We start from the raw sequence: 17496 nt of genomic DNA, 5'->3' as shown, positions 1-17496 counted from the left end.
CTACACATCACCAGAACATAAACAACCGCAACACAATAAAAGCAGTGTTATACAAAATGGAAGGCCTGTAGTGTTTATTCTCTTACAGTAACAACTTATCAATTTTTTGGAGGAATTTATTTGAGAATTTTTTGGTTTTTATTAATCGCTAGATTAATCATCTAAATAGTCATTAGAATAGTCGACTATTCGATAAAATAATCATCAGAATAATCATTTTAAAAATAATCAGTTATCCCCAACCCTACTTTTTAGAATACCAGGATAGGAAGGATGGTGTAGGTTTACGTTTATTAGATTGATACATAAATACTACCAATAACGTTGGTGTGTGTCAGAAACAGCGTAAGGCTTAATGTCTTTTCCAAAAAAAAAACAGGTGATGGGCCGGTCTCCAGTCAAAATGCCCGGGCTGAATTTTTGTCCCAGTCCAGCCCTGGTTGTTTCTCAAAAACGCAGAGTTATTTTTTTTAACTCCAAATGGAACGGGACACACACCTTTAAAACGTTTCTGTTTTATCTCGTCAGTCCACACCATATTGGGGATCTTCAGGAGGTTTGTGGTAAACACGAGACGGGTCTTTGTGTTGTCTTGTGATCTTTTAGCCTACTTGTGTTATCAGAAATGTTTTATTGATATTTCGACAGGTCTGCAGGTCTGGGTGTTGTTGGTGAAACTGAAGTCTCTGCAGTTATTTCATGATTTATTAGCAGTTAATGACTTTTTCCATGTAGGGTCGGATTGGTCTGGATAGCTTTGTTCCTTTAATGAATGAAATCATCGTTTGAAAACTGTATTTTTACTCAGGCTGTAATTATAGCCAAAGTCAAATATAGTGAAATGACAGTAAATTGGATTTGATGATTAGAAAACTTTGTTGCAAAAAAAAAAGAAAAAAAAGAAAGCAAAACAAAAAAAGAGAAGACTACGCCTGAGGCTGCTAGCACTGTAACAACCAAGAACCACGAGGCACTGCCTTTACCTGCATAACAAGCTCTCCCCGCAGGTGTCCACACATCATCATTACAGTTACTGACCTGCATATTCAGACTGGAAGCCTGCCTCTCGATGGCCCGCTTGGCCTCCGTCTCCTCCTCCAGCTGCTCTATCAAGCTGTTCCTGTCCTCCTCCATCTGCCGCAAACGTCCAGACAGATTCAGCTTTTGACGAGTTTCCTCAGACAGCAGCTCCTGGAGGAGAGGGTCACGGGTTTACTGTCAGGAGGCTTAAGGGTGTTGCTGTATGAATGATGTTGTTAAACCAAGGTGGCACTTTCACCTGAGCATCCTGCAGCTGAGAGGACAGGCTGGAAACATCTTTACCCAACTTGATGTTCTTTCCCTCAACCTCGTTCAGTATACCCGCCACGTTATCCAGCTCCATCTGGGAGAGAAGAACATTTGGCTGTTTCCAAACGCACCATCACACCACACTGCATGAAATGTAAGTCACATTTACAGTTTAATCTTTAAGAATGTTAAGTGTGAAGGACTAATTATTGGTTTTTGCTTTCTAGGGTTCATATTTGACCAGCTTTGTTTGTCATTAAAAATTAAACCATCCATTCATTCATCGACACATCCACTCCTCCAGTGAGTTCTGGGTCTGTCTCGGGGTCTCCTCCAGGTGGCCATAAACCCTCCAGGAAAGGCCTGAATCCCTTTGATGGGTTACTTTTGATGAAGAGCAGCAGCCCTTGATAATGACATTCCTCTGCTTATTTCCACCTTACAATGGACACCCTTTGAGCCCTCTGGAGGCGGACGTTGCAGATGTGAAACAGTTAAAACCTACCTTCCTGGTTACTCCACAGACGTGTTTCATGAGCATTTTTTAACTCAGAAGTTCCCCTGAAGGACTTAGTTGTTCGTCCTTTTATCAAAACTTACTTTGAGCCTGAGAGGGTTAAACTGTGGCTCAAGGGCTAAGAGGTACCTCTGTAATGGCTAAGTTATCGCTTCGTACCCCTGCTCCATCCGTGTCAATTGTGTCCTTGACGAAGACGCTTCACCCTACTAGCCGGCTGGTGGTGGTCGGAGGGACCGGTGGCACCAGTGTTCGGCAGCCTTGCTTCTGTCAGTGTGCCTCAGGGCTGCCGTGGCCACAGTAGCTTATTTCAACCAGTGTGTAAAAGATTGTACTGCAGTGTAAAGCACTTTGGAGTCCTCTGATGTAGAAAAGCACTTTTACAAAAGCAGGCTATTTACTATTTAGAATGAAGAAATTAAAGGAGATTTTAGACTTCTTTAAGAACTAAAAAAGACAGCTACCTTCAAGGATCACTAGCATCTCTGTTCTGCCTTCATAATGCCGCTCTTTCTCACTCGCAAGTTGTTTTGGATACGAGACTCACGAACATGGACGTAATTTTCACATTAGAAGTGGGGGGGGGGAGTGTCCATGGAGTGGGGAGGGCAGGCTTCCAGGGGAGGGGGGGGGGGTGAATCTTTACAGTATGCTCTAATGGGAAACAGGCTTCAACACAAACGGTTGTTTTCTGCTTGGTCCTAGAGCTCAACTAGTGTCAATTTAATATAGCGTGATATTGTTTTTGGATGGTAAAAAGTGCAGGGGTCAACACTTGACTTTGCCCCCCCCCCCCCCCCCCCAATTACGTCCAGCTCACGAAGCCTCAACAACAGCCCCAGGAATTTATGTACCAACTCACAGTCATTTTTGAGACTCGCTCCCCGAGCTCATTCCTCTGACGTTCGCTCTCACTGAAGCGAGAGTTTATGTCATTCAGCTGAGCCTCCACTTTCTTCTTCTTGTGCTCCACATCCTGTTTGGCGTTGGCGACAGATCGCAGCTCAGCGCTTAGATCTGCTGACTCTTTCTCCAGGGCTTGTTTGGCTTTCTCCAGATTGACTCGCACCTGAGCAGAAACGTGAAGCTGAGTGAGTAAAAATGTTCGGAGTAAAACGCGGGCGAGGGTTTTTGTGATCTGAATAGACCCTTTTGGCCTGCTCCAGCTGCTCCGTGAGCTCCTCTACAGCCTGGCTGTGCTTCTGTCTCAGGTCCTGGATTTGAGCCTCGTGGTTTCTCCCCTCCTCCTCTATGGCCTTCTTCAGCATGAAAACCTCCTGCTCACGCTTCGCTCTGTCAAGCAGGACATCACATCATCACAATTCAACTCACAGCATCACAACTTAAGTAGAACTCCGCTTGAGCTTCAGAGGCAAGTTTTATGCAGATGACATAAGGCGTGTTTCCACTACAAGAACTTCAGGGTAGATTTACAGGAACCTCCCCGACATGCGCGTGTCTCCACCTGACCGGGCCGTCCAAACGGCCATTTTCAGGAACCTTCTGAGGACCTGCTCAGGAGTAGGTACTCAGAACGGCCCGGCGGAGTAGCTGAGCGGAACCTCCGGTTAACTCACGCTGATTGATTGTAACTCAGAAGGAAATGACATCAGCAGACATCCAAAACAACTGGCAGCAGTAAAATTGGAAGAGCAGCTGGTGAAGCAGAATGGAAGCAAAAAAAAAAAAAGAAGCCCCGATAGCATTTCCAATCTAACTCCCGACACCGGAGGTGGAATTCCCCCACAGACTTATTTACCAGGGCTTGTCTCACAAAACTCAGAACTGCTCACGTCCTCTGAATGGATTAAATCATGATATACTTCTATAAAATAAATGCTTTTAATATTATTAATGGGGCTGATCAGTGACATCACTCACTGCCAAAGCAGCTGTGATACGCTGACGTCTGTGCAAAGTTCTGCAAGGGCTTAATATGAATGGAGACAACAGCTGAGAGGACCGAGAGATCCTTCCTCCTGGTCAAGTTCCCCATCCCAGGAGCTACTCTGGAGTTCTGGTAGTGCAAACATGCTTATTACCGTGTATAGAACTTTTTATATTTTCTTAATCTAGGTTTATGAGTCTTTTGTTATAGATTAAATCATCTCAGATTATTTTCAGATGTTGCAGCCATCACTGTTCATAGTAGGCATGATCCTTCACAGAGAAAGGTTAAGGCCCTGTCAGACCGTAGCTCCTGCTGGGCAGCAGTGGTGTCCAAACTGTCCTCCAGCTCGGTCCTCAGGGCATTGAGTTCCTCCCCTAGGTCCCGTCGAGCTGCCTCAACCTTCCCCCTGGCTGCCTTCTCCGCCTCCAAATCCTCCTGCAGCTCTGAGAGCAGCACCTCCAACTCTCGAACTCGCTTCACTGCCGCTCCACGCTGAATGCTCTCCTCCTCCAAACTGTGGACATGGAACAGATTCATCAGGCAGCGACTCAAGCTTCACATCAGGGTTCTGGTTCTCAACATGTCCTTATTTTTATTGTTTTAAAGGACCAAGGATTCCTGAAAAATCCCAGAGAACGATCTCCAGAAATACTTTTTCTGCCACAACTATCTTCACAATGACCTCGTGTGTATCCTCTCACCGGGCCTGTGTAGCTTGCAGCTCCTCTTCTTTAGCAGCTAACTGGGCTCGGAGCTCGGCTAGTTGTGCCTGCAGGTCGGCGTACTGCTCCTGCAGCTCATTCAGCTCCGCATCCACCTTCTTCTTTGCTTTCTCAACATCCTGACGAGCCTTCTCCTCCTTCTTAAAACGCACTGAACACAAGATGTTAAGAAAGAAGAAAACCACGTTGGTTTTTAGAGACTTCATAAGAGAATTGTTATGCTAATGGTGTTTATATGTCTAGATTCCCTCTGTAGTTAACCCCTTGTAAGCTATCATCACAGCTTTGTGTCAAACATCTGGCCTTGAAGGTATCTGGTGGAGTATCAGGATTAGTACCTTCGTCATAAACTTGTGAAATCCAGTCACATACACGTTTGCTGCCCTCTGGTGGAGGATTTATAGGTTGAAAGGGCCAATTTAATTTCTTTTTTACTGTTTTATTGTTATATAATAACAGAATAAAAGATAACTGATGGTTAGCTAGTTGTTAAATTGGCATGAGGCAATAAAGGTTGTATCGGTTTGTTTATTAGCTTTTAAAGGGGTAATGTCACAAACAGCAGCAATCAAAAAGCATATGTTCAAGTGCTGACTGACCCTCCAGTTCAGAGATCATGGACTCGTGTTTGGTCTTCAGTTTGGTCAGATTTTTTGACTTCTCCTCCTCCTCAGCCAGGTTGGAGGTCATGTCAGCCAGACGCTCCTCCAGAAGTTTTCGCTCCTAAAACAAAGACATGAGAGCAGAAAGAAGAACCATACATGAAGATGTCAGGTGACTGTTAGGGTAAAAGCCTGATGTTAAAGCAACACTTAAGTGTTGTGGTTTGGGTAGGAACACTAGAGGGAGGACTCTAGTTGCTTTACGGCATCAGCTGTTTACTGTGCTGGTAGCTAATATAAAGGCTAGCAGTTAGCATTTTCACTTCACCAACAGTCAATGAAAGAACAAGAAGAGTAAGAATTTGGTGTCATGGTGGAAGTAAAAGAATGATGTCTTTGGAGGCGAAGCAAATAGCTAAAACCAGAGTGAACATCCACACAGCCTACTGAGGAAGCTGAAGGAGGTAATACGAAAACACGGACTGATGGTGACCTGGCTTTGTTGCTGCTGGACTTGCAAGTAATATTACTTTTTGCCCAACAGAGTGGATCTTTTTTATTTAACTTTTTTTAGTATCGGCCTGTGTTAGTGTTAGCTCATTGTTATTGCTAGCTACAGCAGGCTGCAGCAGGTCTGTTTCTGACTGTTGTGATTTTAATTTCAACCAGTAGGGGGATAAACGAGGTGTTCATTTTACACCTTCTGCAGTTTGTTGTTCTGGTCGTCCATGAGCATGAGGTCCTCTTCCATTTTCTTCACCTTCCCCTCCACAGCAGATTTCTCTAGCTGGAGCTTCTGACGAGCGTCCTCCTCCTCTATGAGGTGAGCCTCTAGCATCTGCGTTAAAATACCAGATTGAATTATAGAACATTTTGTGGCTCAGATAAACACATTCGAATGATTTATTTTATTCTGTGACCTGTAAGACTTAATGCTTTTGAGTTAACTTTTCAGTTGATTGCTACTTTAACTACTATTGGTATTAATCAAATTGTTGTTAGTTGCTAAAATGATAATAACAGCGCCCCCTGTAGGAGAAGTAGAACAGGTTGATGAGTTTTTCCACTAGTTGTAAAAGTTACCTGAACTATAAATGAATTAATGTGCAAACCTGGAGTTGCTGCTCCATGTCTTTTTTCTCCTGCTGCAGGGAGATGCTGCGATCCTCCTCCTCCTCCAGCCGCGCCTCCATCTCATGCAGCACCTCCTCCAGCTCCTGCTTCTTGGCCTCCAGACGGACCCTCATCTCCTCTGCCTCAGCGTACATCTCCGTCTCCGCCTGAAGCTTCAACTCCAGCTGCGTTCGCTCTTCAATCAGCTGCATGCAGAAGCCTCCATATTTAATTTCACATTCCTGTTTGCTTGAAAATACAAAAATAAAAGCTGCCATTGATTCACCTGAGAGTGTTTCTGGCTGATTTCCTTCAGTTCAGCCTCAGCTTTAGCTGCCACCTCTTTGACCGCTTTTAGCTCCTCCTCTTTTTGACCCATTTCCTCCTCTTGTCGTGTCACCTGGAGCAGGGGCTTCACCTGTATCACATACCCATCATACAGCTCAGCTTTTAAACGCAACGCACTCCAAAAAGAATCATTAAATTCTTGGGGGGAAAAAGTCAGATATGGTTTAGTTTTGATGTGCAACCTTAGTGAACAGCCTCCACCACTGCCAGTTCCTGAGTTTAAGGTAACAAGCACAGTTCCGCTGGATGACCTTCATAGCGGTCAGCTGCTGCTGGCGTTTACTGAAAGCCCTAGGAGAAGAAGAAGAAGAAAAAGAAAGAGATGCAAAACCCTGAAAATCAACATCCAGATGCTGCATCCTGAAATGTTTCACTTACTTGCGGCTCAAGAAACCTCTTGCTTGAGCCTGGAAGGCGATGATAACGACGGTCAGCTTAAGGTCTCGCTCCTCCTCCAGCTGAGCCAAAACTCCAGTCCTGAAGAACATTTTACTCTGACCAATGCGATAGAGGTTTGGGTCCAGATCTAAGTGTTTCACCTGGAGACAGGAGGAGAATCTTGTTTCACGATGCTTCTCGGTCAAACCTGATTATTAGCAGCCGTGACTCGGCTCACCATCAGACCGCAAGCCTGTTTTCCATCCATGAAGCCTTTAGGGATGGCATTGGCAGCCAGTATTTCATACCTGCAAACAGAACAAACGTTTAAGTAAAACGTGCTGACATCACATGAATGGATTTTTGGTATCACTGTGGTCTCCAGTATAAACGAATGTCTCGTGAGCCAATCATGGGTACAAAGATCTGGCGCTCCTGTTTCAGGAAGTAGAAGTTAGCGAAAGCAGTGGTGAGCAGAACACAGCAGGACATTTGAACGTCTCTCCTCTGATTGGCTTACAGCAACACTTCTCTACCACTGACTCAGTTTGTTTTGGAACGTTGATGTTTTATCTCCAAAAATAACAAACCTGAAGGAGTTCTGCCACGTGGTGGAGTTGCTAATGCTAATGGTCAGCTTCTACTAGTCGAGACGTTCTCTGCTCTCTCTATGGATGCTAAATCAATAACAGCCTTCCCCATCACGAGCCGAATTGGGTGAATCCATGAATGCTAATTTTCAGTGTGACGTAGATCTGTGACTTTTTCTGACCTGAACATTTCCCCATCTATTTCTATCGGTGGCTAACGCAGTAAACGGGTAGAAGGCCATTTTCACATTCAGCCTGCATGGGAAACTCAGAGAAAGCAACTAGTTCAAAAAGGGAACAGATTTTAATATAACTAATTTAATTGAAACTTGTAAGATTTTAGGATCAGATTTTTGAGAGATGAACTGTTCTCCCAATAAAACCTGAGTATTTACTGGTTTCATTAGCATCAATAAAGACAGAAATGGATATTTCTAATGACTAAATGTCAGCTATAATCAGTATATTCATCTACGACAGGTCCTTCACCTCTGTCTGAACTCCTGGAACACAATGCGGTTAGGAAATCCCTGCCTGCAGATCCGAATGCCCTCCAACACTCCGTTACACCTCAGCTGCTCCAGCACCAGGTGAGCGTCCATCTTACCTGCCTGCAGAATAGAATCAACAAACCCTGAAAGCAAAACCAGACCGTAACTCCAGTCTGCAGCCACACACTACAGCTGCAACAAGCTCTCACCCGCTTTTCGTGGTTGGGAATGATGCAGCGGACAAAGTTGGGCTGCGTGTTGTGCAGAGTGGTCATCAGTTTACCCAGAGACTCTTTGTACAGCTGACCCACCGTACGAAACATGCCCTTCTTTGATTTAGTGGAGCTGGGAGCAGAGCTCTCAGACATTTTGGTGATTGTATCCAGACCCACCACACGGTCCACTGAAAGGGAGGAATTGCTCGGGTTATCACCACAGATGCAGAGTTATTATCTATTTGCATGTGTCTTTTTGGAGGACTGACCGTCTTTCCACAGGTCTTGAATGAAGGTGCTGGAGGAGTTGTTGAGCAGAGCCGTTACATTGTCATTCAGAGGGTCCATGTTCTTTGTCAGCCAGCTAGCTGCATTATAATCAACCTGAGATAGAAAAGGAAGTTCTTTATGCTGATTTTGATCATGAAGCCTCTAAAGGGGACATGGGAGGAAAAATCATTCTGTCCTGTAAACACCAAAGTGTGTCTGCCATGATGTGCAAGCAGGTTGGAGAACAGTGTCAAGTGTGATGTCTGATTAAAGGGTTTTAGCAAGAAAGGTGTAGAAGACAGTAGTGGTACCAGCCATGTTGTCTGGTTTAAAGACGGCGTCCACGAGGAAAAGAAGGAGGCAGAACTGGAGGTAGCAAAACCCAAGATGCCGAGGTTCTCTTTGGGAGTGACAAGCATGAATAGGATCAGGAATGAGTCCATCAGAGGGACAGCTCATGTTAGAAGTTCTGGAGATAAAGTGGTTTGAACATGTCTACAGGAGAGACATAGATAGAAGGTTGCTGGAGCCACCAGACAGAAGGCTGAGAGGAAGACCAAAAAGAAGATTTAAGGGACATAAGGTTAGTGTGAGCGTAGAGGATGCAGAAGGTGAGACTAAATGGAGATGAATGGTTTGCTGGAAACTCCTGAAGGAACACACCCAAAGAGAAAGAAGAAACACCAGTTAATATCTGGTGCACAAAATTGGACCAGATATTGGTTTGATGATCTAATAATGTAATGATGTAATAGCTTGCTCCTCAGATTAGACTTTCTCCTTAATTTAATAAAAAATAATGTTTATTTGATGTATTTAAACCCACTGACTTTTGCTATTTATTGTTTGAAAATGGTTTGTTTGCCATGTTGTAAATGGTAAATGTTGTCTGTTAAGTCTTGACCACTTACTCAAATGGACGAGCCCTCCGTGCCATCACCTGTACATTTTTCAAAAACGTGGCTGTGAGGGTGGGGGCAGAGGATTGACACCCATCAAATTCTGAGCCAGTGTGGCTATGAGCTAACTGAGTTAACTGAAGCTAACAGAGGTTGGCGGGCACTTTTAGCCAGAAAACCACGGTTTAGCATAAGGCTGCACAATATATCGCAAATATATCATTATCGTGACATCAGCATGCGCAATATCCATTTCGCAAAGAACAGATAAAAATCGCAATGAATGGTCAGCTCAAATGTTAGTTACACAAAATGCATTCTGTCAATCAAATGGAAGCATTTGGCCAATTGGGTGGGTTCTTATAGGTTTGACGCCCGTCCCCAAAGCAGACGGCACCTAATTGTGATGGTTAGCAAACACCTGAGTTAGCTTAGTTCTGCTCTTTATGCTTTTCCCGGGATCCACCAATTGCCTTTTCTTGTTAATTTTCTTTTACCCTTTCCTCACATCTTTTGCTTTTCTCATTTTTATGATTTTTTTGTCATTTTTTAAATTTCTTTGTTTTTGATTTTTTTTTGTTCCTAAGTTAAGTTTTTATTTACCGCAAGTAATATCATCATCGCAATATTAATCACTGTTATTGCATATCACAGGTTGTCCTAATATCATGCAGCCCTAGTTTAGCAGCTCTGCTACTCTTTGCCTTCAAGGCTGCAACTATTTTAACATGAGGAAGAGGCCGAGGACTTCACTGGAGCAAGCAGGAGGCAAGTAGTTAGCGCTAGCATTGTTGGCTCATCTGCTACCTGTCAATCAAATGGACATGCCCCTAAGAAACAGCCCTTAGTGGATGAGTGGGAACTGCATTTGTTGTCACTTCCATGCAGGCTTCAGTTTTGGCAGGAATAGTTTTCCCCTTGGTGTTGACATGACTTTTTGTTTAGGAGACTTTTCATGTCTGGATAATCCATAGGTCAGAGGTAAGTCCATGGCTCTAAAACCAATAACCTACAAAGACTCAAACTGAAAGAACGGCTGATCAGGATAAGTTTAAAATATTACAGAACACATGCAAAAAGGGTGAATCGAGACTGTCGTAGTGGTCCGCTTCTACTGTAGTTGTAAGCGATAGGTTCTCACCTTGCCGGCATAGTGTAGCACAGTGAACATCAGTTTATCTTTGTGTTGTTTGGGTTTGGGGAACTTGACATGACCAGTGTGTGTGTTCAGAAGCTTGTCCACGAACGACTGGTCGGTTGCTTTGGGAAACCAGCACTCCTCATCGAGCAGAGCCAGAATACCCGGGGGGTTGTTCTGCAAACATGGAACCACCTTTAGGTACGCTTCTCACGTGTTCCCTGCTGAAGTGGTTTCTGGAGTCAGGTAGGGGAGCAGCAGATCTTTCACCATTTCATAAAATACTCTGGGGAACTCACTCTCTCACAAAGATTATTGGAAGGAGACCGAGCAACAAATGGGAACATTTGAAACATGTTTATGAAAAAAACGCGTGGTGTTTGTGTGTCAGGGAGCTGACCGGCCGTTCGATGAGCTCGATGCAGGGCTGCAGGTCCAAGCCGAAGTCGATGAAGTTCCACTCGATGCCCTCCCTCTTGTACTCCTCCTGTTCCAGGATGAACATGGTGTGGTTGAAGAGCTGCTGCAGACGCTCATTGGTGTAGTTGATGCAGAGCTGCTCAAATGAGTTATCCTGCAAATGGAGAAGATCGTTAAATCAAAAACAGAGGGAAAAAACCCAACCCCAAAACAGATTTTTACTTTTGTCAGGGGAAATTTACCTCAAAAATCTCAAAACCAGCGATGTCCAGGATTCCCAGAAAGGATGACGACTGTCTCTTACTCTTGTCCAGCGTCTTGTTGACTCTGGCAAGAATCCACCGAAACAGACGCTCGTACATGGCTTTAGCCAGAGCCTCCACAGCAAAATCAGCCTGAGGAGGATATTTGGTTTTTAAACACAAAAGGAAAAAACTCCCTCTTGACCTATTTGGTGTTTTGTGTTTCAGTACCTGCTGTTTGGTCTGAGCCTTCTGCACCACCTCCCTCCCCACTTTGATCCTCGGGGTGAGGATGGCGCGGGTGAAGTCGGTCACATTGATGCCTTGCAGGTGGCACACCTTCTGGGCAGCTGGTGATTTGTGAGGTGAGACAGAAGAAGAAGACAGCGGAGCTGTGAGACTCATTGCTCTATCTCCACTTAAACTCTTACAGGCATTGTTTATTTTATTTCTGAACTCCTACCGGTGTTGTCGGGCATGGTGGCCTGCTCGCTGTTCCTCTCCTTCTCAAACTTGATGTTTCCCAGCTGGAGAACAGTAGAAACCACCTTCAGCATTCCTGCACAGACAGAAAATGACTTTATACATCTTTTGCTAATTTATTTCACAACTATTCTACCAATAAAAAGGCCAGCTTCATTTTATTGTTCTGTCAACGTTCCTGATTTTGTTGTGCTCTAAATCACTTTGGTCCTAACTTGTGTTTGAACACTTCTAATGATAATTAGACCAAAACGAGTCAGTCTCAAAGTTATGATCCAGATCCAGGTTTCAGATCAAACTACATTTGCTTTTGGATCCAGGCTGAGGTCTGCTAGTCGGTAACTAGATCTGGACAAAGACAAAACCCACACAAGCGCCCCCTAGTGGCCGGCTGCAGTTTAATTTAAGCTCCTCCATGTGAATAAATGAGCTATTTCACAGACTGAAACACAAACGTTCTTATTTATTTTTTCCAGGCGTTGACTCTGGCTGGTTCACTCAGTTTGTTGCTTCAAGTTCTGATATTAATCTTTCAAAGAAATTTTTGGTTATTATTGCTTAAAGGGGCATTGTGGAAGTTTGACAGCCAAAACATGTATAGAAATAATAAATGTCTTCTTCATACATTCTCCTGCAATGCCCTGGTCCTGTAGAATGAGCCCTGGCATTTTTACTGTGATTGCCTGTTTTTCTGTAAAATCACAGAAAAAGAGAGATGCTCGGGTCGAGCAGGCTGCTTCATGCGTGTTCACGCTCAGGCATAGCCCTCCGAACTGTTCTTTGAACGTTATTCCAGCTGTCGTCAAGGATATAAATGTTACAGATACAAAGAATGTCACTGGCGCTTTAGCTAGCCTAGTAAGACTTAGGGCTTTCTTGCAGAAGACCTGGGTTTGATTCTGGATGTGAACATAGTTGTTTTAGAGTTTCTTTTTTACATTAATGGTATATTTTTTTACAGTAAGATGCCCAAATTTTTATTTGAGACTCACCGAACGGCATTGAATTCACAGATAAAAAGATGTGGGTTCAACTTTCATTTTGGAACAATTTTTCAAGCAAGGGAAGGGAATGATCTGAGCATGCAGGAGGACTGACCCATCATAAACCTTTGTCGGCTGTGCTGAAGAGAAAGGTACAGAACCAAATTATTTAATTAATTAGCTGCATGTTCTCCTGTCCTCTGTCCTCCGGGCCATCCACCCCCCCCCCCCCCCTCCCACACACACACACACACACACCCACCCAAGACTGTCTCAGCTGTTATTTTCGTTAAGGAGTGTGCACGTACAGGATGCGTGCCTCGTGCACGAGCCTACTATTGAAGCTGCCGTTACGCTTTTGGCCTGAGGGGGCAATCGCAAGCATAAAAATTCAAAAATCCGTAAAGTCCCTTTAAAAATACAAAGAGAAGTAGGCCAGGACTGAGTTCTCTTGCTTCTAAAACATAACAGCACCTGTAAACAGAAAACTTCAGCTTTACTTTTAAACAACAAAAGATGTTGGAGACATTCTTTGGTTATTAAACTTATGTGGATTAAAATTTCAGAGGCGAGCTCCTCATACTAAATTAGACTTTAATCCTTGCAGACTGAAACACATTCAGAAAGCTGGTAAAACTGAATACATTTTTAGGAACATTAACTTCAAGGCTCTCTGTACCTAATCTCTCCTCTTCTGTGAAGCCCATGATCTCCATTGCTTCCAGAGTTTCATCAAAGTGCTCATCGTCCTCCTGACCAGGGATCTCCACGTGACCGGCTATCAGGAAACGGTAGCTGCTGAAGTCCTCGAGCAGCAACTCCTCTGTAAAAACACAAACAGTCCTCGTAAAAGAAGACTAGCATGCATCTCCCTATGTTATCGATGACGACTTTACTTCGATGATCTGAAGGAGAGAGAATATGTACTCCAAAATGAGGTAACATGAAGTATTTTGTTATGATGTAAAGCACTATTAGCGATTAATATTGGCCGATGTCAGCATATAAGAAGAAATCAGTGTCAGTTTTCTGTCTTTCAGCTGTGTGAAGCAGCTGGGTGTCTCTTTTCTCAATTTCCCTTTTTCGTATTAATTTTCTCTCTCCCTTTCCCTACATTTTCTAATCACAATTTTTGATTTGTCATTTTAAACATATTTTTCAACCTTTTTAGGGCTATATTTAAAACTTTTTGTTTTTGTGAAGTGCCTCGTGATTTTTATTTTGAGAGGTGCTATATAAAAGATTGTTTTCTTTCTTTCTTTCTTTTCTTACATTAAGGGAGAGCCAAAGGGCACAAAAAAGTGTGTTCTAAACACGCATAATGATTGCCAAAATGTGCTTTTTAATGCCAAAGGGGCCAAAAAAGGCCTGCAAAAACGGCCACTAGTATGGAAAGTATGGAAAGCCAATGGTGACACTAAATACTAAAATAAAAGCTGCTTTAGATTGCTAGATAAACAAAGAAAGTTTAAAAAGTTTTTTTAAGCTACACATCTTTCCAGAACTGCGCTGCTCTGGGTGGCTGCATGGTGGAGTAGCACTGTTGACTGTATGTAAGTTTTGCCTTTTCTTGGGCATTTTTTCTTCTAGTTTCTCAAGAAAATTTGTATTTTTTGGACATTTTACTTTTCTGTTTCTGGTGCTGTGAAGCTTGGAGGATTTTTACTGCCTTTTTTTAAAGCATTTTTCACTTTTTGAGCATTTGTTATGATGCGTAACCATGGCAACAAGCTGGTTTACAATCGGGAACAGCTGATTAACATTGGAAAGGCTGAAATAATACCTCAACTGAAGCCACAAATCCCAAATGAGCTAAAATGTTAGAAGCGTGGGTGCAGAGCGGGAGCAAAACGGAGACAGAGAAAGAGGAAATTCAAACCGTCTCTTCCATCGATCATAATGGGCAATGTGAGATCATTGGCCAACAAGATGGAGGAACTCCAAGCCCTTTCAAGGACTCAGCCAGAGTATCGGCAGTTTCGGAACCGCTGGAGGAGATAATGCAAAGAAGGATTCTCCAGAGAATCAAGAAAATGATGGACAACCCTGAGCATTCTCCTCACAAGACTGTCCGACAATGGAAGAGTGTCTTCAGTCAGAGGCTTCTTCAGTTTGGCTGCAACACTGACCGCTACTGGAGATCCTTCCTGCCAACAGCCATTGTAATATACAACAACTCTTTGATGACTTGATTATTATTATTATTCTGAGCTACTACAGCAATCAATTTCCCTCTGGGATTAATAAAGTATTTCTGAATTGAATTTGAATTGAATTCTTTCCACACAAATAAAGACAAAGAACAAAACATTTTTACCAGTATTGGTATAAATCCCTTAAACTTTTTTTTACTTTCTTTGATTATCTAGTCACCTGCAGCTTTTATTACTTTGCCTTTCTTTATTTTTTAAAATATAAAATATACTAATATTTTTATTAGCTACACATCTTTCCATTGCACATGCTTTTTTGTGCCCTTTGTCTTGCCATATTTGGAGTTTGTGTTTTACAGTGTTTTATAGAGTGTCAGATCTTCTCACCCCTCATCTTGTCTTTGGCTCCAGCCACCATGTAGTAGAAGATGTGGAAGGCTCTCTCTGTGTTGGCCTGACGGATGCAGCGTGACTTCTCCAGCAGGTCTGACCGCTTTGAGTCAAGGCTGCTCAGAAACCAGCGGTTTACTATGAATATTAATATTAAGTAAATTTAATATTTACTTTAATATTACCTAAGGTGACATTTTTATGAAAAAAGATACAGGTGTCAATATTTGCTCCAACAAGGAAGCCGGTCACATCAAAGTTTAGTTTGATGAACTTCCCCTGTAGAGAACAGCACATTACTGAAGAAACTTAATAATCCCATCTACCAGAAACACTTTTGTTGTAAGTTGAATTCAATTTACAAATCGTGAGGAGTTGTCATTCTTGATGGTCTTAGCGTTGCCAAAAGCCTCCAGGATGGGATTAGCCTGCAGCAGCTGCTTTTCCAGCTCCCCCTGAAGCCAAAAACAAGTCCTGATGACTTTTCTAAATGATACACATGAGTATGCCTGCTGCTGTGTACTCCGGTAAAATATTACTGGCAGTAAAATATTAGCTTTGTTTTGAAGAGAATTTAAATGAAAAGTCGTTGGATTTTTTACTCACGTAAGCCAGAGATCCTGCTTGCTGCTGCTAGAAGAGTCAGAAACAAACAACATGTTTGTAAATCATAAGAGGTAAATTATTGCCAAGATGCAACTAAGCAGCAAAAGTTAAAGAGCAAGATAAAAACCCTCACAGCTGAGACAAGAAACTTTAATCTGTATTCAGATGGACGTGACTGAAGACCAAAAGCCCCGACGGCTGCAGCAGAAGCACACACGATTCTATCCTTACCGTGGCCTTAGCTGCAGCCACTGAATCCTGTAGTTTACAATAAACTCATGCTTTAACATTTTCTGACTTGGCTTAAAACATGTACAGTAATATGTACAGTTCAGTTTTTTTTTTTACCGTGTCCTGTCTGGCTGTGAAGCAAGCAGAATTGATGTCTGAATGCTGGTAACAAGCCTTACAGTTTTATTCTCAGGTCGAGCATCAAAGCGTTTGCTTTTAATGTCACGCCTGATACTTAAAACTTTATTGTTATTGTTGTTGAATGCTTTGTAATTCCGACCAGACACGGAGACAGAGGTGAAAGAGAAAGGAAAAGAAAAGGTGGGGAGAGAGAGGGGGGGGGGGGTCCACAAAAATAAACAATGAACAAGAGTCTGCTTCTAGACCTGCAAAAAAAGACAAAAAAAAAGCAAAAGGACAAAAAAAAAGGGGACACAACAACAGTACAACAAGATCTAGCTATCACTGCGTCAACTTGATGAAAAAATATATAATCAACATTGCTTAAGTGAAGAATCACGATAATAAATCACAGTGCATTAAGTGCCCACAATAGTCTTAAGACCTGTGTTTAACGTGCCCAAGCCCATACTTTTGAGTATGGGCTTGGGCATACAGTTCAGTTAAAATGTGACTAACAATCTAGTACAATGATAATTGTGTCCTGACTTTAATGACCTTCTGTTAAAAAAAATGGAGTTGGTCAAACTTTTACAGGAATATCCGCCTCAACTCTCCGGCAACGGCTTTCCATGAGGTTTAAGAGTGTTTACGGGCCAGTCACGATTCTCCACACCAAAACACATCAACGCCGACAGACCTACTTCCAGTTTTTTTTTGTGGGTGTGGCGGATTTGGTCCACTTTTTAATTAAGAAAGTGAGATGCCGTAGGAGAGGGAAACGTGCGGGAGTGCTCGTGCGTCTACGAAGACGCGGCTCACGTACGCCGTTACCTGGGATCCTCCTCTCCAATGCCCGCTCACTTAGCAACAAGACGGATGAACTGGCGTTGCTGATGAGACGAAACAGAGACTTTTCTTCCTCTTCTGTCTTATGCTTCACGGAGACGTGGATCAACGAGCAGATCCCGGATTGCGCGCTCCATTTGGAGGGATTCCAGCTCCTCCGCGCAGACAGACAGCGGGTCTTATCCGAAGGAAAGAAAAAGGTGGATGTGTCTGCTTCTACATCAACAATGCCTGGTGTTCGGATGTGACTGTGATCTCCCTGTACTGCTCTCCTGCTCTGGAATTCCTCTTCATAAACTGTAAGCCATTCTACTCCCCACGTGAGTTCGCTTCATTCATTCTGGCTGCTGTTTACATCCCGCCAAGCGCGGACGTGCACGAGGCTCAACGTGCGCTCGCGGAGCAGATCCTAAGTGTGGAACAGACCTTTCCGGACTCTCTAGTTATTATCCTCGGTGACTTTAACAAGGGAAATCTGAGCCAGGAATTGCCTAAGTACAGACAGTTTGTTAAATGCCCGACAAGAGAGCAGAACACGTTGGACCACTGCTACAC

The 17496-nt window shown here is 43.2% G+C and overlaps 2 protein-coding genes across 2 annotated transcripts in view; one reads left to right on the top strand and one right to left on the bottom strand.

The window, feature by feature from the left end:
• The window catches only part of LOC139069993 (uncharacterized), a 452948-nt gene that overhangs the window by 74966 nt on the left and 360486 nt on the right, over positions 1 to 17496 (top strand). The gene's annotated exons all lie outside the window — the stretch shown is intronic.
• Positions 1 to 17496, bottom strand: part of LOC107373143 (myosin-11) — a 58473-nt gene that overhangs the window by 23597 nt on the left and 17380 nt on the right. The window contains exons 7-32 of the mRNA XM_070551496.1: positions 15742 to 15768; positions 15498 to 15590; positions 15351 to 15414; positions 15133 to 15231; positions 13272 to 13415; positions 11590 to 11685; positions 11358 to 11476; positions 11127 to 11279; positions 10865 to 11038; positions 10468 to 10641; positions 8427 to 8541; positions 8152 to 8345; positions 7941 to 8062; positions 7100 to 7169; positions 6862 to 7022; positions 6666 to 6774; positions 6422 to 6553; positions 6135 to 6341; positions 5723 to 5860; positions 5020 to 5143; positions 4400 to 4571; positions 4000 to 4212; positions 2956 to 3100; positions 2670 to 2876; positions 1280 to 1384; positions 1039 to 1191 (exon numbers count right to left, since the gene is read on the bottom strand). Of these exons, the coding sequence (XP_070407597.1) occupies positions 1039 to 1191; positions 1280 to 1384; positions 2670 to 2876; positions 2956 to 3100; positions 4000 to 4212; positions 4400 to 4571; positions 5020 to 5143; positions 5723 to 5860; positions 6135 to 6341; positions 6422 to 6553; positions 6666 to 6774; positions 6862 to 7022; positions 7100 to 7169; positions 7941 to 8062; positions 8152 to 8345; positions 8427 to 8541; positions 10468 to 10641; positions 10865 to 11038; positions 11127 to 11279; positions 11358 to 11476; positions 11590 to 11685; positions 13272 to 13415; positions 15133 to 15231; positions 15351 to 15414; positions 15498 to 15590; positions 15742 to 15768 (3510 nt within the window). The remainder of the gene's footprint in view (positions 1 to 1038; positions 1192 to 1279; positions 1385 to 2669; positions 2877 to 2955; positions 3101 to 3999; positions 4213 to 4399; positions 4572 to 5019; positions 5144 to 5722; positions 5861 to 6134; positions 6342 to 6421; positions 6554 to 6665; positions 6775 to 6861; positions 7023 to 7099; positions 7170 to 7940; positions 8063 to 8151; positions 8346 to 8426; positions 8542 to 10467; positions 10642 to 10864; positions 11039 to 11126; positions 11280 to 11357; positions 11477 to 11589; positions 11686 to 13271; positions 13416 to 15132; positions 15232 to 15350; positions 15415 to 15497; positions 15591 to 15741; positions 15769 to 17496) is intronic.

Source organism: Nothobranchius furzeri, chromosome 5 (genome assembly GCF_043380555.1).
Source record: "Nothobranchius furzeri strain GRZ-AD chromosome 5, NfurGRZ-RIMD1, whole genome shotgun sequence".
In the NCBI taxonomy this organism is placed as follows: domain Eukaryota; kingdom Metazoa; phylum Chordata; class Actinopteri; order Cyprinodontiformes; family Nothobranchiidae; genus Nothobranchius; species Nothobranchius furzeri.
The sequence above is the reverse complement of the archived record's forward strand: the minus strand, read 5'-3'. Positions and strand labels throughout refer to the sequence as shown.